At 40.3% G+C, this 23,699-nt stretch overlaps 1 protein-coding gene across 2 annotated transcripts; it reads left to right on the top strand.

The window, feature by feature from the left end:
* Positions 1–784: 784 nt before the first annotated feature.
* Alas2 (5'-aminolevulinate synthase 2) lies at positions 785–23,563 on the top strand. 2 transcript variants are annotated; one of them, XM_048796682.1, is made up of 13 exons: positions 785–905; positions 6,140–6,335; positions 6,993–7,115; positions 8,070–8,180; positions 10,208–10,430; positions 11,196–11,380; positions 13,733–13,912; positions 16,662–16,826; positions 17,262–17,530; positions 18,911–19,073; positions 19,758–19,830; positions 22,180–22,183; positions 23,275–23,563. In XM_048796682.1, exons 2-13 carry the CDS (start codon positions 6,155–6,157, stop codon positions 23,281–23,283), a joined length of 1,686 nt encoding a protein of 561 aa, XP_048652639.1. In that variant the 5' UTR covers positions 785–905; positions 6,140–6,154; the 3' UTR covers positions 23,284–23,563. The 2 variants fall into 2 exon arrangements, with proteins under 2 accessions (XP_048652639.1, XP_015362025.1); XM_015506539.2 differs by lacking the exons at positions 19,758–19,830; positions 22,180–22,183.
* The last annotated feature ends 136 nt before the right edge of the window (positions 23,564–23,699 follow it).

The raw sequence follows: 23,699 nt of genomic DNA, 5'->3' as shown, positions 1-23,699 counted from the left end.
GGGGGATTTTACCGGAATTTAAAAGTGGACATTCAAAGCAGATCCCCTGGGGACTCAGGAGGTTGTATACAATAAAATAAGGAAGAAATCCCCAGAAGCACAGCTGTTGTGGCAGCTGGGCCAGAAGCACCAGCCAGAGGGGTTGTTCCATGAGGAAAGTGGAAGGATAAGAGCTTGATGGCACATTCCTGTAATCCCAGTGGCTCCCAGAGGCTGAGGTAGGAGGATCACATGACCAAAGCCAGCCTCTGCAACTTAGCGAGATCCTGTCTTTAAATAAAATATTATAAAAGGACTGGAAATGTGGCTCAATGGTTAAGCAGCCCTGAGAACTTAACAAAGAGTCTGGTGTAGAGTAAGAACTCAATCAAAATTAGCTGCTATATATTTTTTACTTTAATAGGTGTTCTCTATAAATGATGTTATTGAATTGTTATAGCATCCTGGTTCTGAGATAGTCCCATTTTACAGGTGAGGAATCTGTAGAAGTTCATAAGCACAACACTGTATTCTAGGTTGAACTTCAGAGCCCTTCCCACTTATACTACCATCATTCCTGGTTTTTATTGTCCTCCTTTAATTGTTGAAACTGAGAGAGAAAGAGGTGGTTTTGCTCAAGGTGCCCTCATGGGTGGTCTGATCCCAAAGACCAAATGAGCTCATTTTGGAGGGAGAGGAGACAGAAAATAGAGAGGGAAGAACCAGAGCCAGGGGAGGAGAAAGGCAAGAAGAGACTTCTTTGGGTTTTATCTCTAGCAGCGGCCTGAGATACCTTTGGGGCCAACTCAGGGCCAGGCCAGCAGAAGGCGGGGTGGGTGGAGCTGAGCCAGAGGGCAGGAATAAACACCAGGTCCAAACCCAGAGCACTCACCCGTCTTTCGTTCGTCCTCAGTGCAGGGCAACAGGTAAGCGCTGCTTTCAGCCCAGTGCCTTCTCTTTGGTCTCTCTGCTCATCTCAGGGCTACACACTGTCTCTCTGGCCTGATTAGACCCTTTCCTTTATCTGTTTCTTAAAAACTGTCTCTGCCATTTTCTTTTTTCTCCCCCTCTCTCTTCCTGTCTCTCCCTGTTTTCAGCTTTCCCTTGTTTCTTTTTCCCTTGTTTTCTCTCCTTTGTTAGTTTTCAAGATCACTAACTTCACTTATTCATTCTGATATTCCTACTTTCTCTTGATTTTCCTTTCACTGAGCTTTCTGACTTTTCCTTGAATTTCTTTCCTCCAGTCTCTTTTCTCAATTCTGTTTCTCTCTGTCTCTTTCTGTTTCTCTCAGTCTCTTCCTCTCCTTTATTTTCTATCAAGAAAGACATTTTAATGTTTCTTCCTGATATTCTCTACCTCTCCTTCCATTTGACCCCTTCTCTCTGCTTGGCCAAGAACAGATCTCAAAGGGTCAGAGCCTAGGTGGTCAAATGTGGAGCCGGGGAAATTGATGGGATGAGGAGAATGGAAATGGAGAATTGTTAAAGAGAGATTTGGGGGAACTGAGTGGTAAATAATTAGAAAGAAAGGGAGAAGATGGAGGAGGAATATTGTATCATATGCAGAATGTCAACAGATTTGTATTCTCACTCTAATTCACTGTATGGCCCTAGGAAAGTCATTCATCCTCTAAAGAAGGGATTTGAACTGTGATTTCCACAACTCTTTCTAGTTTGATTTTGTGGTCTTCTGAATTTTTCTGTTCAAGAATTTCTAACTCTCTGATTCCAGGTATCTAAAATTCTCTGTGATTCTTCAGTGGTGGGAAGAGGGTACTAGGAAGGGAGGCAAGGCCTGATTCTTCCAACTCCTGAAGAGAACAGTTTCCCCTCCAGATGTAACTGATTCTTGCAAAACAGGCCACAAATGGGATGGGGGTGTGTCAAGGAATGCTATAATGAGTGGTTTGGGTTTTCTGCTTGGGTGGAGTTTTGGTTGGCCCTTCTGACCTCTGGGAATGCAGGATTGAGTGCTGATATGAAATTGAATTTTAATGATGCAGGGAAAACATTTGAATAATGATCCATCACTTGGCTGAATATTTTACTCTTTGATTAAAAGCATTGTTTTGAGAAGATCCCAGGCAAGAATTTCCACATAATAGATGCATAAACTATTAAATGGTAGAATGAATAAATGGATGTTCAATAGTACCTGAAATCCTACTTCAGTTAGGATGTGTTCCTTTGGTAAAGGAATTTGGTCACAAAAGGAAAATGTCCTGGAAAGTGCAGCAAAGGGGATGAATGTCTGGAGTTAAGTCCTCAGTTAAGAAAATATGTAACAGTATTTAAATCATGGATCTGTGTGGTTAAATTAGTGGTCTCTGAAGCCAGATTGCCTAAGTTGAAATCCTGCTTCTCTTACTAGCTCTGTGAACTGGACAAGTTTCCTTATCAAAAGGGTGTCATGAGGATTAAATAAGTCAATGTGTTTGAAGTATTTAAAATAGGGCCTGGAACAGTGAGGACTCTGTGAGGTTTGACTATCAGAACAAGATGGGATGTTTGAAATTATCTTGTTCAATGTCTGTGGAGAAACTGAGGCCCAGAGAGGAGAAGTACAGAGTCAAAATTCACACAGTAAGTTGTAATAGGATTTGGGATAAAAATCAATTCTCCAGATTTCCAGATTTGGCTTGATATCTTCATGATGTGACTTTCCTTGACAGTACCTCCACTTTCCCTACATAGAAAGTGGAGAAAATAAAGATAATAGCTAACACATTTTCAATATTGCTCTGAGATAGGTATTCTTCTAAATACCTTATGTGAATTATCTTACTGAATCTTTACAATATTCCTGTGAAGTAGTTTGTCCTATTTTTTTCAAGCAACTCATTATGCAAGTGTTTTTCTGTCCTGTTATTATCTGTAAGTTTATAAATATAAGACATATAGCAGGGAAGTGACTCTCAAGCTCACCAGAACAGTGAGTAGTGGAGCCAGGATGCAAACCCAAGTAATCTGGCTTAAGAACACAGAGCCTGTGTTCTTAATACCCTAAACTGCCTAAATTCTTCCTTGATTCAATTTAACGCACTCCAGTCTCATGGTAGGTAGTGGCATGGAATGGACACAAAACCAAAGATACCTAGACTACAACATTATGGGTCATAATGATGGCTGGGCAGATTGAGGCAATACTCCAGGAAAGGAGTATCAGAACAAGAGAAATTGGAACTATAGCTTGAAAGAACTTGAGAATTCAACAAATTTCAAGAAGTAACCTCTATTTTCCCAGAAGCCTGAGCCCTTTAAAGTATTGAACTTTCTCCATTTTTATACATGCAGTGTAGGCATTAATTCACTATCATCCCAAGGTAGGATAGGATTTTGTCCAAATGTGGGGGCTTTTCTTCTCACTACATATTTCAATGTTGTTGTCATTATTGTTGCTGGTGTTCATGTTGGGGAAAAGAGTCTGCAGGAACCTGGAACCTGTCCATCTGCCCCACCTGCCTCTCCCTGGGCTATCCATCTTTGCTTACCATCCAGTCAGGGCAAGCCCCAGCCAGATATGCAGGCATGGTTCCAGGAAGGGGCTCCTGTTCTCTCTCATTCCCTGCACTCAGTTTGGGGAGTGGTCAGAACCCAATGGTGATAAACTCTGGGAGCTTTATCTGTGGTCTGCAGGCTAAACCCTGAATGCTTTGGCCTTCATGAGCAGGCAGGGGAAGGGAAACACTTATCTCCAGATATGAGGTAGGCATTGGATCAAATTAATGACTTTCCATGTGAGGTAGGCAAACCTCACATTTGACAGCTGATGAGAGCCAAGATCCAAAGAGGAAGTGACTGGCCCAAGAACATCCAAGAAACGAATGGGGAGCTGGAATTGAAATAATAAAAGCTAACACTTTGGGCTGGGGATATATCTCAGTTGATAGAGTGCTTGCCTCGTATGCACAAGGTCCCGGGTTCAATTCCCAGCATCCAAAAAAAAAAAAGCTAACACTTATCAAAAACCTACTATGCGCCAGACACCATCCTAAAGACTTGACATGGGTTATTTCATTTAGTAATTCACCAATTCTGTCATTTCCAATTTCTGGGCCCACATGCCCTGGCCCCACATACTAACACAGTATGCTATGACAGACAGCCTGTGAGATTGAGGGCAGATGATCTAAAATGTAATAAGGGGAACAGATTGCTTTGTGAAGAAAAGGAAGAGTGCTTGCTTTATGAAGTCAGGGAAGTAGGTGAAAGAGGTCGCCATATGAGGACAGGGCTATGAGTTCCTCCTACTCATTTGTCCCTGACATCATAAAGTTTTATACATACTGAGGATGCTATTAGATTCTATTCAGTAGTTTGGCAGTGCCAGGAGCTTAGTCTTCTGACAATCTCCCATCTCTCTTCCGTTGTACTGTCCCCTTATATTGTCTCACCCTTTGATTCTGGCTCTACATTTTGCCCTTGTTCTTTCAGTCTCTCCCCTTTGCTCTCTCTAGCTGTATGTATTTCTCTTGGTATCTCTCAGTCTTCCTTCCTCCCATCCCTCCTCTTCCCACTTTAGCCAACTTTATGTCTTCATCCTTTGCTTCTGTGATATTCTTTACTCCCTTCTCTGTGCTACTCAATTTCTCTCTCATCTCCCTCAATAAGAACATTCTCCTCTACCTCTCTTTTTTATAGTTTAACTTCCCAAGCATTTCTCCTTTATATTTTTTTTTGTTAAAGAGAAAGAGAGAGAGAGAGAGAGAGAGAGAGAGAGAGAGAGAGAGAGAGAATATCTTTTTTTTTTTTTTTTGTAGATGAACACAACACAATGCCTTTATTTTTCTGTGGTGCTGAAAATCGAACCCGGATCCCGCCCGTGCTAGGGGAGCACTCTACCACTGACCCACAATCCCAGCCCTCTCCTTTATCTTTTTATCTGACTTATTCTCTGCCCTTCTGGCTTCTCTCCTTTCCTACTGTCAGTTATAGAAATCTTTATATATTCCTCTAGGTTCCTGGATTTCTCCTCATGTCCCTTTTGTGTCCCTCTCTCTATTTGTCTGCCTCTATCCGCCATGTTCTCTGTCTCTTTCAGTTTCTCTTTCCCTCATCTTACTCTTTTTACCCATCCTTATGTATTTCACATCATCATTTTTTTTCACATCATCTTTTTGACCTTTCAGGACCCATCTTCCTTTCCATGTTCATTTTCATCTCTACACTGTTTCCTCTCCTCTGGCTTTGATCTCTTTTTCTCCCTCCATTTCTCTTCTAACTCTATCACCACACCTTTGTTTTCTCTCTACTTTTCTTCTTTTTTTAATCTTTTCTAAGTTTTCTTTTCTTCTGGTTTTTCCCCTACATCCCTTTCCTTTCTCCCAGATGCTATTCAGTCACTAATTTGCTCCCAAATTCAATAAATATTCATTAAGTGCTATGTGTCATTTCTGATCTCTCTGGCCCCTTTCTTTCCTTTTTCTTGGCCTCCACTCTTTCACTGGCTCACAGACTGCATCTTTGTGCCATGTCTTCCAGTCCCCTTGTATTTCATTTTCATATCCTCCTTTATCTGTAATTATCCAAAAATCAGGAGAAAACCCAAAGACAATAAAATACCAGCCTGGTGACACATAGTCTATATCACCTAGGGCCTTCCCTTTCTTCTTGTTGCCTGAATCTCTTTAAGCTAACTGGCCTTGAGTTCCTTCTCCTTCTCTGGCAGAACCTTTTCAGAAAACATTCTGGGACAAGCCTCAGGGGTTCTAGTTTATGGCATCTATTTGCATTAGCAGGGTGATCCTTCACTTGGCTAAGGCCAATATTCTTAGAAATATTCTTGGCCCTAAGTATTGATGAAAGGATTGGTTTTGTCAAATCTCATCCTGTTACACACAAATTATACTTAATGATTCTCAAAACCACAGAGGAGGTCAGTGCAGAGCCTGAGTCCAGGCTTTGTCACCTGCAATTAGAACTCTTTCCTTCACACCTTTTTCTAGTGGTCAGTTTCCCATTTCTTCCTTTCTGGTGATCTGCTAGTACATTTTAACACTGAAATAGAAGTTATTTCCTGGGAAGGACAATAAGGACATTTTTGAGGAAGGCACCAAGCTTTGGGTGGGAAGCTAAAACCAAAGAATAAAATACAGGAATGCACCTTGGCTTTGGGCTGGCTCCTCATGATGAAATCTCATGCCTTCCATGTGTTCTGCAGGACTTCAGTCGCAAGATGGTGGCAGCAGCTGTGTTGCTACAATGCTGCCCAGTGCTTGCCCGGGGTCCCACAGGCCTCCTGAGCAAAGTGGTTAAGACTCATCAGTTCCTGTTTGGTACTGGACGCTGTCCCATCCTGGCCACCCAAGGACCAATCTGTTCTCAAATCCACCTAAAGGCAACAAGAGCTGGAGGAGGTAAGAAAAGATTTCTGGAAAAGGGGGGATGTCTGGGTCATAGTGACAAGTCTCCAAGTCATACTAGCCATTGTTGCCTAATAATTAGGAGACTTCATGTGAAAATGTCAAGGCAGAATGAACTAGCCTAAAAATAAACACATAAAATGTCTTCTTCCAGGTTCTCTAGAGTCTCACTCCCATATTCTTCACACACTATATTCCAGCCATACTAATACTACTTAAAATAGCCTGAACCAACCTTATTGTCTCAAGATTCTGTAACTTTGCTACTGCCATATTACCCTCTCCTATACCAAGTACCAGAATATCTTATACTTCTCATTCAACACTGAGTTTGAGCATCATGTCCTTTGCAAAGCCTGCCTATACCTTTAGCCTATTCAATGCCAAGTCTGGGTTATAATCCCTATATCTTCTGAATTTTCATAAGCCCTGTCCTCCCTCACATCCTAGAATTATTCACAATGTGTCTTCAGTGTGTATCATTCCTACTAGCTTGAGAGATCCTCCCGCACACAGACCAGACTTATCTACCCCTGTGTCTCTATCATAGCTTGAGATAGGGATTTGGGATTTGGTAGCTCTCAGTAATAATTGTTGTACTGAAGTTACGGCTAGGAATGCACCCTCAATTACTCTCTTGACTTTGCATAGACTCTCCATCCTGGGCCAAGGGCCACTGTCCCTTCATGCTATCAGAACTCCAGGATGGGAAGAGCAAAATTGTGCAGAAGGCAGCCCCAGAAGTCCAAGAGGATGTGAAGACTTTCAAGACAGGTTGGAGTCAAGTTCTACCACATTTGACCTCTACTCCTAATTATTGAACCACTTCCTCACCCCTGAGCTAGGCTAAGCCAAGGGCAGCTAATTCACAGCCCATGTTGGGATCTTGGTCTTTTCCAGGGGAGTCATGGTAGACAGTAGTTTAGGGTGTACTGAAACACACTCTTCCCAAGACACATGCACAAGTTCCCATAACTTAGCTATTAAACTAAGAAGAGCCCTCTGGATTTCTGCCTCCTCTCTCCTAGGTGGTTAAATAGATCCTGACAGGCTGGTATCGCATTTAAGACTACATTGTGAGTGTCTGGATTTGCATGAATGAGAAAGGGTTAGGAATAGATAACCTTTTATTTTTTCATATACCATACTCCTTTAATTAGCCTTGTTTTACTGAAAAATATCATGCATTAGTAGTTTTATTAAAACAAATTCAAATGAAATATTGTTCTCAACCAGATACATCCTTTAGAAGGGTGTAGAACCCCTAGATCGACTCAACTGGAAAAGGCCACCCAAGATAATCACACTTGAGTGATGGCCATACTGTTGACATCTTTCATAAACCCTTTTGGGATATCATTATGGACCAAAAAAAAAAATCCAAAATTGAAATTTATTGATGTTGAGAAAGGAAGAGCAAGGTAAACTGGCCTGATTCTGTCTCCCAAATGCAGGACCCAGGGTGGCTGCCCTAGTTACTTCATCTAAGGGAAAATCTTTGTGAGAAGAAGTGTGGTTCATGGTATAGAAAGTTTCTTGATATTATAGGATTTGCCACTTGGGAAAATGAATAGGAGCTTACTTTGCAGATTTCTTCTCTTTGTAGAAATCCTCTAAACTTTAAAAACTTAAATGTCTATACATTTCATTAAGCCTAATGAGGACAATACATGGTTTCTTTCTTTTCTTTCTCCCTCTCTTCATATCAATGAATCCCATACTCCTCAGACCTGCCAATCTCCCTGGCCTCAGTCAACCTGATGAAGCCATTCTTTGGCCCACAGGATCCAGAGCAGATTTCAGGGAAGCTTACACACCTGATTGAGAACAATATGGCCGGTAAGTTTGCTGAAGTGGAAATAAGGGGGTTGGAACAGGGAAGGAGTATTGAAAGGGTATCTGACACAGTACAGGATAAAGTACAGAGGGGCTTTGAAACCAAAGAGAATCTGAATTTAAATTTCACTGCCGGCACTTGCTGTATCTGTGTACTTGGGTAAATAAGTCACTTCCCTTAGGTGGAATTTGAATACCTATCTTAAAATTACATTTATGGCATGGAGTATAGCATTTCTAGTTTGTTCTGTGGTCTCATTAAATATTAGGTTTATTCCCATTATTTCTTCTCCATGCTTCCCTCAAAAATTCCCACCCTTCGTGGAGCCTTTTTTGCCCTTCTTGCATGTGTTCATATTCATGTTTTATATGGAATTTGCTCTTTTTTCGAATATTGAAATAATATGATTCATTATCAAACAATTTTCAACAGATACAGGAAAATATAAATAGTGAAATTTAAATCAGAGTTCTACCATCCACTATTAATTTTTTGTTATATTTTTTCCAAGTTCCTATAACTAAACACACATACATGCACATGCATGCACACACACGTGTGCATAAAAACACACACACATAGAACCTCCCTTCCACTCTCCTCATCACACATCTTTTTCATAAGTAAGATCTACCAGAGTTTGTTATGCTGCTTTGTTCACTTACCAATATGGCCTGAGCATCATTCCATGCCTCTAGACATAGAGCTACGTAACAACTATTAATGACTAAAATGTGTTCTGTATTGTGGACACAACATCCTTCAATTAATCAAGCACTTATAATTTAGGTTGTTTCAAATATCTTTGCATTCTTCTTGTTTAGATTATATGTTGGCTTTACATATAATACAAATGTACCCAAAGTATCATATTACATTTTTCAGTTGTGTGTTTTTTTAATGAGTCACTTATTCGCTGGACACTTATTTACTATATGACCTCAGTCAAGTTTACGTTTTATGTCTCAGTTCCTGCATCTGTAAAAATGTAAATACTAATAGAATTTTCTCTATAATTTTGTTGTGAAGAATAAATGAAATCATATTTTAAAAGTTCCTGGAAGAGGGTCTTATAATGCATTAGATATTCATTAAATGTTGGCTATAATAATATAATTATTACATATGTTATATATTAAAAATTATATGATTATAAATATATAATGTATTAAATATAATAATATAATTAATATTAGCTATTTAATTACTACAACCACTACTATTATTGCAGTAGTAATAATACTACTATTACTATGTACCAGATGTTAGTATGGGTGTACTTAATGCTATTTGTCATCAGATGCTCACAATTCTACTTGGAAAGTATTATTAGTCCCATTCTACAGATGAAGACATTAAAACAAAAAAAATAGCCAGGCATGGTAGCACATGCCTGTAATCCTAGCAGCTCAGAAGTCTAAAGCAGGACACAATTTCAAAGCCAGTCTCAGTACTTGGTGAGGCTCTAAGCAATTTAGTGAGACCCTGTATCAAAATAAATAAAAAATGGGCTGGGGACATTTTTTCTTCTCCATGCTCAGTGGTTAAGTACCCCTGGGTTTAATTCCTGATGAGAGAGATTGAGAGAGAGATTGAGAGAGAGAGAGAGAGAGAGAGAGAGAGAGAGAGAGAAATTATGACTTTCTGAAGGCCACACAAATAGCAAGTGATAGAGACATGACTCAAGACTAGATCTGTCAATGCTGGAGACTAGAAGTAGTAATTCCATTAAGGAGGCTTCCACATTAAACCTGGGAAGAGAGAGATGAGACCATACCAAGAGTAGGAAGCCTGAGTGACTGTGTCAATGAACTATTGAGTGAATGAATGAATAAAAAAGCAAAAAGATGGTTGAATGAAGTAGGAGAGAGTTAGTGTGATCCAGCAAATCAATGACTTAACAAATAAATGAATTATACAACTAATAAAGGGAATTATACAACTAAAAATCAATGACATGAATAGAATATAGATCAGCTGGGAAGAGATTTGAAATGAATTCTTTTCATCCCCATCTCTACTCCTACAGGTGAACATGTCTTTGGTTATGACCAGTTTTTCAGAGACAAGATCATGGAGAAGAAACAAGACCACACCTACCGTGTGTTCAAGACTGTGAACCGCTGGGCTGACGCATACCCCTTTGCCCAACACTTCTCTGAGGCATCTGTGGCCTCAAAGGATGTGTCTGTTTGGTGTAGTAATGACTACCTTGGTATGAGCCGGCATCCTCGGGTCTTGCAGGCCACACAGTGAGTAGTAAAGTCTGGGCTATAAGATATGGGGACATGCCTAAAGAATATCTAGAGCCACATATGGAAAGGAAAGGAAGAACTGCAGTGTAAACCTGGGTTCTACCACCATCCCTTTTGTGCAAGATATTCCAGCATGTCTACTCCTCAGATATGAGCTAAGTCAGCCAACACACAAGGTTTTCTAAACCCTTGGTTGTCCAGTGCTATGGAGGATAGCAAGGCCCATTTTCCGTGAGATCTTTTTTGGGGGAGCAGTACTAGGGATTGAACCCAGGAGTCTGTAACCACAGAGCTAATCTCCAGCCCTTTTCATTTTTTATTTTGGGACAGGTGCTCACTAAGTTGCTTAGGGCCTTGCTAAGCTACTGTCATTGGTCTCAAACTTGCAATCCTCCTGTCTCAGCCTCTCCCCAGTCACTGGGATTGTAGGCATGTACCACTGTGCCCTGATCCATGACCTCTAAATCCAACTGTAGACTGAGTATTGCCAGAGATGGTATGTGACCTCTTTTAGGTTTCCCAAACTTCTCTAGCTCAATCTTGCTTCTCCTTCTATCCCTGAGTGCTTCCAGCTCTGGAAGAAAGAAGCATGTCTCCCTATCCTCATCATCCTCCCCTCTACTTAGTTACATAGGACACATTTCACACAGGATCACTAAATCAACACTGACCCCCATCACAAAAGGGAAACCTACCCAGTTTCTCAGTGCATGACAAAGGTTTTTCTCTTCTCTTCATCTCCCTTCATTTTCTTCTGACCAGGGAGACCCTACAGCGTCATGGAGCTGGAGCTGGTGGCACTCGCAACATCTCAGGTACCAGTAAGTTTCATGTGGAACTTGAGCAGGAGCTGGCTGAGTTGCACCAGAAGGACTCAGCCCTGCTTTTCTCTTCCTGCTTTGTGGCCAATGACTCTACTCTCTTCACCTTGGCCAAGATCCTGCCAGGTAAGCCTCAGGCCTGAGCTTTGTTCAAGGCTGGTGTTCTGCAATATGGCATCCAGTCACACTGCAGCCATTGCTCAAACCTCTATTCTGAGTTCACTTGCTCCCATTGTTCTTCCTTCTTTCCCACCTTGTAAACCCTCAACACTGGATAATTATATTCCTCTGCTTCTTCTCTTCTGTGCCTAGCTGAGGAACATCAGGAAACAGACACTCAGAAGACTAACTATAAATTCCTCACCTCCCAACTCAACTGGGATCTTAACACGCATTAATAACACTTCTATGTCTTCACAGAAGCTTTTAAAACTTTATTTCTTCTCTAAACCTTTTAACTCCTTCTTCACTTTTTAAATGAGTAGCCACATTTAAAAAATATATTGTAGTTGTAGATACACAATACCTTTATTTTATTTATTTTTATGTGATGCTGAGGATTGAACCCAGTGCCTCATACATGCTAGACAAGTGCTCTACCACTGAGCCACAACCCCAGCCCCTCACAAGCAAGCATTCTTACCTATTTTTTTCTTACTCTTTCCCTCCTGTCATATTGGAAGAGATGACCTTTTTCTTGTTGACTATTCCTTCCATTACCCACTAACTCTTTTTTTAAAGACAGAGTGAGAGAGAGAGAGGGGGAGAGAGAGAGAGAGAGAGAGAGAGAGAGAGAATTTTAATATTTATTTTTTTAGTTTTCAGCAGACACAACATCTTTGTTTGTATGTGGTGCTGAGGATCGAACCCGGGATGCACGCATGCCCCAACCCACTAACTCTTCATGAAACTTGGCCTGTTAGCACTTTCTCTTTCTCCTATATCTTCAGCCCCTCCCCCTCTTTAAACTTGTTCAAGCTTCTTGCATCTTAAAATATCATTCTCAACCTCTCATCACTCTCTAACTATGTCCTTATTTCTCTTTTCCTTATAACAGGCAAACTGCTTGAAAGAAGTTTCCATACTTGCTGTCTACTACTTTACAGTATATATCACCAATACTACATGTTTTTACCACTAAATCACGTTTAGTGGTAAAAACTTTTTGAGGTCACTCATAACCTCCCAATAAACTGAACATCTTTGAGGTTTCTCTTGTCAATCTCATCCTCCTTGAACTTTAGAATTCAACTTTGTTCCATCTCTATTGCCACCATCTTAGTCTTAGACCAATATCTTTTTCTTGATTTTTATCTTTGCTTTCCTACAGTCCACTCTTTACAGCAATCAGAATGATGTTTTAAAAATGCAAAAACCTATCTTTGTCACTCTACTGGTCAAAACCCTTGAATGGAGCCCCATTTCTCTTAATCTAAACTCCCTATTATGTCTTCTAAAGATCTCTGTAATCCATCTTCTACATATCTTTTAACACTCATCTTTTGACATCTTCCTCTCACTTCTTCATTTATTTATGTATTCATTCACTTATAAATCAGTCATTTTGTGTTAATTCATTAAGAAATATTTACCTAGCATATACTGTATACTTAGCCTTACAATGAATACATGGGATTAAAAGATAAAGAGATGTTGTTGCTGCTCCCAAGAAACTCCCAATCCTTCAAGCCATGTTCTCTAAGAAACCATAAGTCAATTTTCTTAAGTAGAAATTCTCTTACTCTTATGAAAGGGATAAGAGATCATTGATATCAGTACAAAGTGAGGGTCCAGGAATCAACTCCCTCCACCAATTTCCCACCCTACCAGCACTCCCAGCATTGCCCAGTAAAAGTCCCTGCATTCCTGTATTCCTCAGGTTCTAGAAAAATGCCTTTCTCTCTCTGGAGCTTAGCTTTCTCCCCTATATAGTAAAGGGTCTGGATCCCATAGTCATTAACTACCCTTCTTGTTCTCACATGCCCTGTGCATATGATTCCAACAGTGAAAGCTGGATAGGTATCTATGCCTATAACTATAAAAGATGGATGCTACCTGGAAGATGTGGGGTTTTTTCTAGACCAGGAAGAATCCAGAATCAGTCAAAGTCTTCAAGCATTCCCTGGGATAAATCCCTTTCCAAGTATTGATCTTAAATATTAAGGAGAATAAACCTAGGCTCTGTCCTCAAGAAATTCTAAAGCTTCCTGGAAATTAAATTTTCCCTACCCCAAGACAGTCAGAGGCCAGACCATAGTTGGAAATGAATGTAGGAAAGAATATTAGGGTCAGAATTTCAGGGCAGGGGAGCTCTTCCAAAGGAGAGAGGTGTCACAAAGGCTTCCAGAGGAGGAAAAAGCAGAGCAGGGTCTTCAGTGTGAAGAGGGGGTTGATTTCCTTCCCCTGCCAGATCAGATCTGAAGGTTGAAATAGGATTACTGAGACAGAAGCTTAAGAATTATAAATCTTGTTCCTCAGGGTGTGAGATTTATTCAGATGCAGGCAACCATGCTTCTATGATCCAAGGTATTCGGAACAGTGGAGCAGCCAAGTTTGTCTTTAGGCATAATGACCCTGACCACCTGAAGAAACTTCTTGAGAAGTCCAACCCTAAGACACCCAAAATTGTGGCTTTTGAGACTGTTCACTCCATGGATGGTATGTATATGTGTGAGTGAGTGTATTTTACTAGTATTGGTCTTACAAAATCCATGATGATGATGATGATCATGACAACTAACATTCACAAGGTGTGAAAATCAAAATTATCAATATAATACATGTATTAATTCACTTAATCATCACAACAGTTCTATAAAGTAGGTACTGTTATTATTTTAATTTTTTTACATGAGGAAACTGAGTAATTTTGTTGTTGTTTTTTGCTAATAGGGATTGAACTCAGGGGTGCTTAACTACTGAGATACATCCTTAGCCCTTTTGATTTTCTATTTTGAGACAGGGTCTCACTAAATTGCTTAGGGCCTCACTAAATTGCTGAGGCTGGCCTTGAACTTGCAATCCTCCTGCCTCAGCCTCCTGAATCACTGGGATTACAGGCATGGAGCACCACGCCTGGCTGAAGTAATTTACCCAGGGTTACATGGCTAATATATGCTAAAAGATGGAAGAAGCTATTACACTCATCTTACAGGTAAAGAACTAAAGTTTAAAGATGGCATCAAATTTGTCTTCAGTGGTATAGAAAATTGGTGCCAAAATGAGTAATTTCACTCTAGAACATATAACTCCAATTCCCTTGCGAGACACTCCTTCCATTAGAAATGACATGCAAATCAATTATCCCAGTGTTTGATTTCTGCAATGGAAAATTTCACATTGTCTAGGACATTTTCCAAGATCTGTTATGAAGCTTTGAAATCAAACCAGGTTTTCAAGTCATTTCAACACATTTAAATTTGGGTAACTCTTTGAATCTTTGAGCTTCATTTTTCCCCAAGGTAAAGTATCTGACTATAAAAAATAGAGATAACACTTTATTATGCTTTCATAGAAATAAATAACTTTACTCTCTTACCTTCTTTCTTCTTCCAATTGAAAAAAACGCCCCAAAGTTTCTGTTGCTGGCCCTATTAAGCAGAAGTTATATGTTTTAGGCATCCCCTTCTGATGTTATTTAAGGAAAGAGGTTCTCATTTCATTTCAATATGTCACTTCCCCAAATGAGACAGGAGTATTTCCTTAGTATTCCCTAATTTAGTTAATGTTACATACCATCAGCATCATGTAATAATTATGTGTGCAGCCTCTGATACCAAACTGTCCATGTTCAAATTCCAGTTTAACAATTTATAACTTAGGCAAGTTTCTTAAGTGCTCTGTGTCTCCCTTGCCTTATTTGCAAAATAGAGGTAACAATAATAGAATAACTTTGAGAATTAAATGAGTTAATATATGTAAGGAACTTACTGATCATGCCCACTCCCACATATCTACAACCAGCAATAAAGTAAAATCATTGTATTTGTGTATTTCTAACACTTAAGACTATTCAAATTAATTCTCTAGTAGAAACTATGTTGGGATTCATACTACTTACATTTGCAAATCAATTTTGTTTTTGTTTTGTTTTATTTTGTTGTTTTGTATTGGTGGAAGTTCTGCCAAAACTCTCAATTCTAGAGCGGAATCTCTCCCACTGAAACATTTGAACCATCCCATTGTCTTCTTTATCTCAGGATCCACTTCCTATACATGGCTCCTCTTATGTTGTCCTATCAATTGCTCACATACTTTAACCATGGTCTAGAGCCCGTTTCCACCTGCAGAAGTTTCTTCTGTATTCTAACTCCCTGTATATCAGCAGTTCCCAGGGAGTACAGAAATGGGGAATGGCAAAAAGGTGTGGGTTCTTATAATATGCAGAGTGACCACAAAGTATATATAAGAGATTCACAGCCATCCAAAGACCTTACAAAAACTTTCAACATAGATGATGTCTAGAATAATAGGAAAAAAATGGTAAGTCTGTAAGAACAATGGCAGGGGATATACATATTACTTTTAATTTGCTATCATTTGATAGATTATGACTAAGCTTGAGGAAAGAGTCCCTCAGGGAACTATATTGATAGAAGTGAGAAAAACACTCCCACAGAGATACAGAAAAGACAAAGATGCCAAAATGCAAACTCAGAAAGAGACATAAGGATACTGAGAAAGAAAGTCTGGGCAGACAAAAACTCCACCAGTAAGAAGAGAGGGAAATGAGGCAGAGAAAGAGGAAGAGAGGGAGGGAAGAGGAGAGAGGAAAACAAAGGCAGAGTCAGAAAACTAGAGGCATAGAAACAAAGATGGGAGTGAACACAGAAAAGGATATAGTGACAGAAATCTGGAAAGACAGAAACAGAGAGGATTGGTGAAGAATAAATATATTGACAGGACTCTTAGTAATACCTGTACAAAAAAATTGAGTGGCAAATGAAATCAGAATTGTATTAAGCTAGAGCAAAAGATGACTTTTTCAACTTATTTAAACAAAGGCATCATACAGGCTAGTGCCAACCCAACACAGAATAACAAACACACAGAATTGCAGGAGAAAAAATTCAAAAGTTGCTAAGAATGGTAGAAACAAAAGGCTAGCCAGTCAGAATGGAGTAAAAATAAAGACAGAGAGCCAAGCCTTGATCCCAGGCTTGGGAAAACACCCCCCCCACACACACACACACACTCACTCACACATACACACACACACACACACACAGAGTTAGGGTGTGGGTGGGGTGCAGGTGATTTGGAATAGCCCCAAGTGTGGGTGCACACACTCCTCTCTCTATATAACACCCTTTTCCAATCCAAAGTAGGTATGAATGGGGAATTCCCCACTGGAGATAGAATTGGGATGGGTTATGATCCCTTACCCATATCCCTTGGCTTTGCCCAGGTGCCATCTGTCCTCTTGAGGAGTTGTGTGATGTGGCCCACCAGTATGGGGCCCTGACCTTCGTGGATGAGGTCCATGCTGTAGGACTGTATGGGACCAGGGGTGCTGGGATTGGCGAGCGTGATGGAATTATGCACAAGATTGATATAGTCTCTGGAACTCTTGGTAAGTGAATGTCTTGGGCCTTTCTTATGTGCAATTCCAGAGACGAGACCCCTTTTCTTCATCCTCCCCAAATCTTCAGAAGCTAGGCCAAATAGCCAGGTTCAACTTAAAGAAATGAAGAGCTGTTTCCCTCCCCCCAAACAGCCCCAAGCTTCATTTTAGCTCAACTCCTTGCCCTAAACAGCTAAATGTCCCCACCCTGCTCCTGCCTATCTAATCATTACATATGGCATGACTTGAAAGTCCTATCTCAGAGCCACAGAATTATTAGCTGTCTGCCTCGTCATGGACAGAAGAGGTGAGCAGAGGCTTGGGAAGGGAATTTAGAGCCCCAGCTTCTGGTTTATTTCCTTGTGTTGCCTGGGGAATGATCCTGTTCTTCTAGCGAATGTTTACTGATTACAGGGTGTGAATCTTTCTCCTACCTGTCTCCAGGCAAGGCCTTTGGCTGTGTGGGTGGCTATATCGCCAGCACTCGTGACTTGGTGGACATGGTACGCTCCTACGCAGCAGGCTTCATCTTCACCACTTCACTTCCCCCCATGGTGCTCTCTGGGGCTCTAGAATCTGTGCGTCTGCTCAAGGGAGAGGAGGGCCAAGCCCTGAGGAGGGCCCACCAGCGGAATGTCAAGCACATGCGCCAGCTACTAATGGACAGGGGCCTTCCAGTCATCCCCTGCCCCAGCCACATCATTCCCATCCGGGTGAGAGCCCCACCCTCTCCGCTGCCTTCCCCACCTATCTCTTCTGAAAGCCTTCCCACCCTAAGCAAACCCACACCAGCTCCTGTCTTCTGCTGTGTTTTCCTGTGAACATCCTCCTTATTGCCAGGTTTGTTCTCCTTTTTGAAAACTTATCAGCCATTCTGGATTAACAAATCTTTTTTGTGCATCACCTATTACCTCATGATTATTAGACTGTCCTGAGCCTCACAATATTGAGTACTTAGAGCCTATAACTCAGTGTTTTTCAAATAGTTCATTAAGAGCAATAGTGTGTTACATAATCAGCTTGGTGGATCATTAACTATCATTAAAAATTAGAAAAATATAAAATAGGAAATGTAGGAGTATACCACACATAGTAAAAGGTATCAGTTTGTGAGGAATTTGTTGTTTTATACGTGTGTGTGTGTGTGTGTGTGTGTGTATGAATGTAATGTAAAAATGTGTTGATTACTGAGAACTGAGGTCAGGAAAGTAAAATCCAAAGCCACATAACTAGGTGCTATTTTGTATCCCCAACTATGTTTGCATGTTCACAGCCTTTAATAGTGAATTGCTTCTTGTTTTTTAAATGACATATATTTGTGTGAGTCAGTAAGTCAAGGTGAAGAAAGGATACTTAGTTGTGACAATTTTGTAGATGAAAAGTATAGTCATCTCTCAATACCCATGGGGGTTGGTTCCAGAACCCTCCACCAATACCAAAAATCTGATTGTTCAAGTTACTTATATAAAATGGCACAGTATTTGCATATAATCTCTGCAATACTCCCATATACTTTAAGTCATCACTAGATTACTTATAATATCTAACACAATGTAAATGCTATATAGTTATTAAACTATATTGTTTGGGGAATAACAAGAAAAATTCTGTACATGTTCATGATGCACCCAATTTTTTTTAAAAAAAATATATTTTTGATCTGAGTTGGTTGAATCCCTGATGTAGAACCTATGGATTGAGATCCAACTGTAGTAACTGCCATAGGATAACCCAATATTCCCTTGAAAGACTGCTTTTTAAAATACTTTTTTTGTTGTTGTTGTTTTTAAAGCACCTCAGAAGTGGATTTGGTAGGTTTGTCTTCTCACTGGGAACCACTCCAAGTTAACCAATGTAGTTGCTTTACAAACAGCTTCAAGACAAGGCCTCACTTCCACCCCTCCTTCAATTTCAATTGCTCTGAGCATCTCCCTGATAGAAATTCTGGAGCTGCCACTTAAGAAATCCTCTATGAAAACAAAGTCCCCAAATTTAGTGCTGTTTCTTGATCTGATTACCTTCACTTGCTCAATGGAACTCATGATGGTGGGTCCAGGGTAGCAGGTACTGAAAGTTCTTTCTCCTGGGCCCAGGTAGGTGATGCAGCTCTCAACAGCAAGATCTGTGATCTCTTGCTCTCCAAGCATGGTATCTATGTGCAAGCCATCAACTATCCGACTGTTCCCCGGGGTGAGGAGCTGTTGCGCTTGGCCCCCTCCCCCCACCACAGTCCTCAGATGATGGAAGATTTTGTGGGTAAGTCCTCAACATGGTTTTTTACAACAATTATCCACATCTCAGCCCCAAGATCTGAAGAGGCCAGATTTCATATATTATAAAAATTTCTCTAACATTTACCATGTGCCAAGCCTTATACTTGGGTCCCAAATGAATGAGAAATAGCCTACAGACTAATAGTGCTCTAGTTCGGTTGGGGACATGATGGCATACACAACATTAAGGGGTGATCAATGCTTAACAAAAAACAGTGTGTGGGGGAACTGTAGGAGCTGAAGAAGGGCCTGATCCTGCCAGGGATTTCAAAACAGGCCTCCTAATGGAGATGACACCTGAACTGGATCTTACAAGGTAAAAGTGATATTGGGCCAAGGGAAATAAAAAAGGTGTAGAAGAGGGAGGTGTTCCTAAAGATGAAAGAGCACAAAGAAAGGCAGGAGGGTGAGAAGTATCTTGAGATATATCAAAAACAATTAGCAGGTATTACTGGAATGTGGGTAGTAGGAATAGAGTTGGGGAAGAAAGAGTCAATCTATGGGTCTATAACAACAGCACAAGACAAGGACTTGACTGAGAGGCTTAGAGAGCTGAGTCATTATGGCAAAAAGATGCCAATTTAGTCAATTCACTTAAAGTTTACTGGACTTCTGTTGGGGATAGTTTTTAACACAGGGCCTGGCATAAAGCACATGTTCATTCCAGGTCTTCAGGATAAAAGATATGTAGACAGTTGCTGGTCTAGAAGAGGAGTCAGACAAAGAGAGTACTTGCTCAAGTTCTAGTGTTCCGGGATCTGGATGGAGAGTTCATTTATGGCTAGAGAAGGTGGGAAGGGTGACACTGGAAAGGCTTTGTGGGGGAGGAAGTCTTTGTGGTCCATATTGAAGTACATGCAGATATGATGCAGGATATTCGAGAATAAGGGAATTCCAGGAGAAATAACTTAGAGATAGGAAAGCAGAGAGCCTGACTGATAACAGTCACTGTCTGGAACACTGGAAATCTATAAGAGTTCAAGGAAAACAAGATATATAGGTACCGTTACTCATTTGCTCAAAAACATTAAATAATTCTGGCTTTTATTAAGTACTTACCATGTGACAAGCACTGTTCTAAACACTTTACATGTATTAACCCATTTAATTCTCACAAAACCTTCATGAGGTAGAGAGTTTCCATTTCTATTCATTTTCATTGTATCTATGTGGAAATTGAGACAAAAATATAGTTACTAGTCTAAAGTCATGTAAGTAGTATGTTGGGATTTGTGTGTGTGGGGGGGGCTGTTTCTATCTTCATGGTCATAACCACTGGGTCTACTGTCTCTCTAAGCTAATAACGCAGACTCTCGGAACTTCTCTTCAGTGTTCTATATTGGTCTGTGAATCAATTCTAGAACTTTCAGGTCTCTCAATGTTTACTTAGGCTGGGATTTTGCAGGAAAGGTACATGAGACACATCCACCATGAGTCCACAAATACCACAATCTCACAGGCAAATCATCTTCAAACTGCAAATCTTTATAATCTCTCTTAAATCCATTTTCCTTTATCCACTGTCACTTCTTTAATCCATTACAACATAATTTCTTCTTAATTTCCATTTCTCTCTTGTTCTCCTTTAATTCTTTCTCCATACTGACCACTATAGGGATTTTTCTAAAAATCGGACAATATTGCTCCCTTGCTTAAACATCTTTTTTCCCTATTATGTAGACTCTGGAGCAGTGGCCTCTACAGTAAGATATTCAAGAAGATATACAGGGCAAGGGATTGGAATACAACATTTTTATGATTATTCTTATCTTAAAAATAGGAAATTAAGGAACTGGGGTTGTGGCTCAGTGGTAGAGCGCTCACCTAGCACATGCGAGGAGCTGGGTTCGAGCCTCAGCACTACATAAAAATAAATAAATAAAATAAAGATATTGTGTTCAACTACAACTAATTTTAAAAAATAGAAAATTAAGCTTTACCCTTACTGATTTCAATATGCAGGCTCACAATAATATATATATATATATCTCACAAATAAATATACAGAGATTGGAGATACATGCTTAATCATCTGTATTGATTAGGTATGTTGAGTCCAAAGTTTGTAGACCCCTGGTCTATAGAAGAATTGAAGCTCCTTGGAATGATATGCAATGCCATTCACACAGTGATATTTATGCTCTCTCTTCTTCCCTACATGCATTTTCCTCTGGCTATTCCAAATCACTTTTGGTCCCCTCATTTTGTTGTTCTCTTACCTCTGAGACTTTGTTAATGCCTCTTCTGATTGGAATGTCCTTCTTCACCTCTTCTTCTGTATTACATCCTTTCACCTTCTAGTTTTAACTCAGGCATCCTTTCATTTATTCTTTCAACTAATATTTATCAAGTACTTATTGTAGGCCAACACTGTTCTAAGTGTCGGGGATCCACTAGTAAACAAACCAACACAAAATCTTTACCTTCCTGGAGTTTATATTCTAGTAGAAGAGGATAGTTAAAACATTTTTAGAAATAAGCAAATTAAATGGTATGTTAGTTCTTAGTACTATGAGAAAAATATAAAGCAGAAGTATGGAAGTATGGGGGTAAGGCCTAGTTTGGGAAAAAGAAAACATTAGAAAAAGGCATTAGAGTGGCAAGTACAGAGGTCATTGAGGTAACACTTGAGCAAAGACTTGAAGAAGGTAAAGTAGTTAACTGGGCAGATATATAAGGGAAGGGTATCCCAGGCAGAGAGAAGGGCATAAGGCAGGGAAGACCCTAACAGAGGAGTATTCTTTTTCTATTTCAGGAACAATAATAAGATGATTGGGGATGTTGTGTTGTAAGCAAGTAGGAAAAATACTGAGCATATAGAGGCAATAAGAGGCCAGATTGTGCAGGGTACTGTAGGGCATTGGAAGGATTGCAATTTTTACTCCAAGATCTTTTGGAAGGATCCGAGCAGAGGATAGACATATCTGACTCAAATATCATCACCATCATCATGATTGTTGTTGTTGTTATTATTATTATTATTATTAGGTACCAGGGATTGATCTCAGGGGTGCTTAACCACTGAACCACATCCCTATCCCTTTTTAAAAAAAATATTTTTTGATACAGGGTCTTGCTGATTCGCTTAGTGTGGCTTTGAACTTGTGATCCTTCTGCCAAAGTCTTCTAAGCTGCTAGGATTGCAGACCTGCACCATTGTGCCTGGCTTGACTCAAAATTTTAACAGAATTGCTCCGATTTCTATGTTGAGAATACACAGAAAGGAGAAAGAGTGAAAGCAGGGAGACCAGTAAGGGGCTACTGTAATATCCCATGTTAGAGATGATGGTAGTTCAAACTTGACAATAGCAATGGAGGTGATGAGAAGTGGTTGGATTTTGAAGGTAGAGCCAATGGTATTTGCTGGCAGAGTGAATGTGGGATGACAGGAAAAAAAATAAAGGATCACTCTGAAATTTTTGGACTGAGCAACAGGAATTGCCATCAATTGAGATGAGAAAGGTTGAAAGCAGAACTGGTTTGTTGGAAAGTAGGGTCATTAGTAGCTCAGTTGTACCCATATGAAGTCAGATATGCCTGTTTGATGTCCATGTGGAGATGCAGAATACTACTCCTACTGAATACACAAGTCTAGAAAACAAGAAAGAGTTCTGGGCTGGACAGGAAAATTTCAAAATCATCCACACAGAGTTGGTGTTTAAAGCTGAGACTAGACAAGATTATCAAAGGTTTGAGCATAATAAAGGTTAAGGACAAAGCCCTGGTACACCCTAAGATACTTCTGATAGCTAGGTCAGATTTCCTTCTCTAGGTTCCCATTGCTCCTAGTAATGCCCCATACACTGTGCCCCAGCCTCCTTGGTCGAAACACTGATGACATAATGTGGGTACTCTGTCATCCTCTTCACCACACTAGAGTTTCCAAAACAAATAGATCCACTTCTCAGTCCACACATATCCTGCACTTAGGGAGTGGTCCAGGCCAAGACAGAATGATTTCAAATTGTATCAAAGGAGTGCTTTCCAAATCTTCTATTTATACAGCCCAGCACCCAAATGGTAACATCACAGCTCACACTGGAGCAAACAGATTAAGCTACTTCTATCCCTGAAGAACCTCAAAAGGCTGAGGGGATCAATATCATGGTGTATCTGTACTATGACACAGGATTTGGAAGACCAAGTCTAACCAATTCTTTCCTTCCCCTCTTTATCACCTTCAGAGAAGCTGATGGTAGCCTGGACTGAAGTGGGGCTGCCCCTCCAGGATGTGTCTGTGGCTGCCTGCAACTTCTGTCACCGTCCTGTACACTTTGAGCTCATGAGTGAATGGGAACGTTCCTATTTCGGGAACATGGGGCCCCAATATGTCACCACCTATGCTTAAGAAGCCAGCTCCATTGGATGCCCATGCCACCTGTACTTCATTTGGGGCGGGACCTCCTCTTGACCTCTGCTTTGTTATATGCCTCTAGCTTACTTGAATCTGAAAATAAAGAGCAAATTGCAGCATTTTCACCCTCTGTTGGACAGACAGCAGACAAGTACACTATTCTGGGAAACCCTGGACAAGTGCCAGACCCAAAATGAAACCAAATATCACTTGTTATTCTGACCACCCCACTTTACTGACAAGGAAACCCAGATG

This window comes from Marmota marmota, unplaced genomic scaffold, assembly GCF_001458135.2.
Source record: "Marmota marmota marmota unplaced genomic scaffold, marMar, whole genome shotgun sequence".
In the NCBI taxonomy this organism is placed as follows: domain Eukaryota; kingdom Metazoa; phylum Chordata; class Mammalia; order Rodentia; family Sciuridae; genus Marmota; species Marmota marmota.
This window is presented reverse-complemented; position numbering and strand designations above follow the sequence as displayed.

What these genes read in the sequence shown, in the direction of transcription:
- Alas2 (XM_015506539.2), top strand. Translation starts at nt 6,155, where the DNA reads ATGGTGGCAGCAGCTGTGTTGCTACAATGCTGCCCAGTGCTTGCCCGG. An exon ending in TGTGAAGACTTTCAAGACAG is followed by an intron (nt 7,116 to 8,069) that starts GTTGGAGTCAAG and finishes CATACTCCTCAG; the next exon opens with ACCTGCCAATCTCCCTGGCC. An exon ending in GATTGAGAACAATATGGCCG is followed by an intron (nt 8,181 to 10,207) that starts GTAAGTTTGCTG and finishes CTACTCCTACAG; the next exon opens with GTGAACATGTCTTTGGTTAT.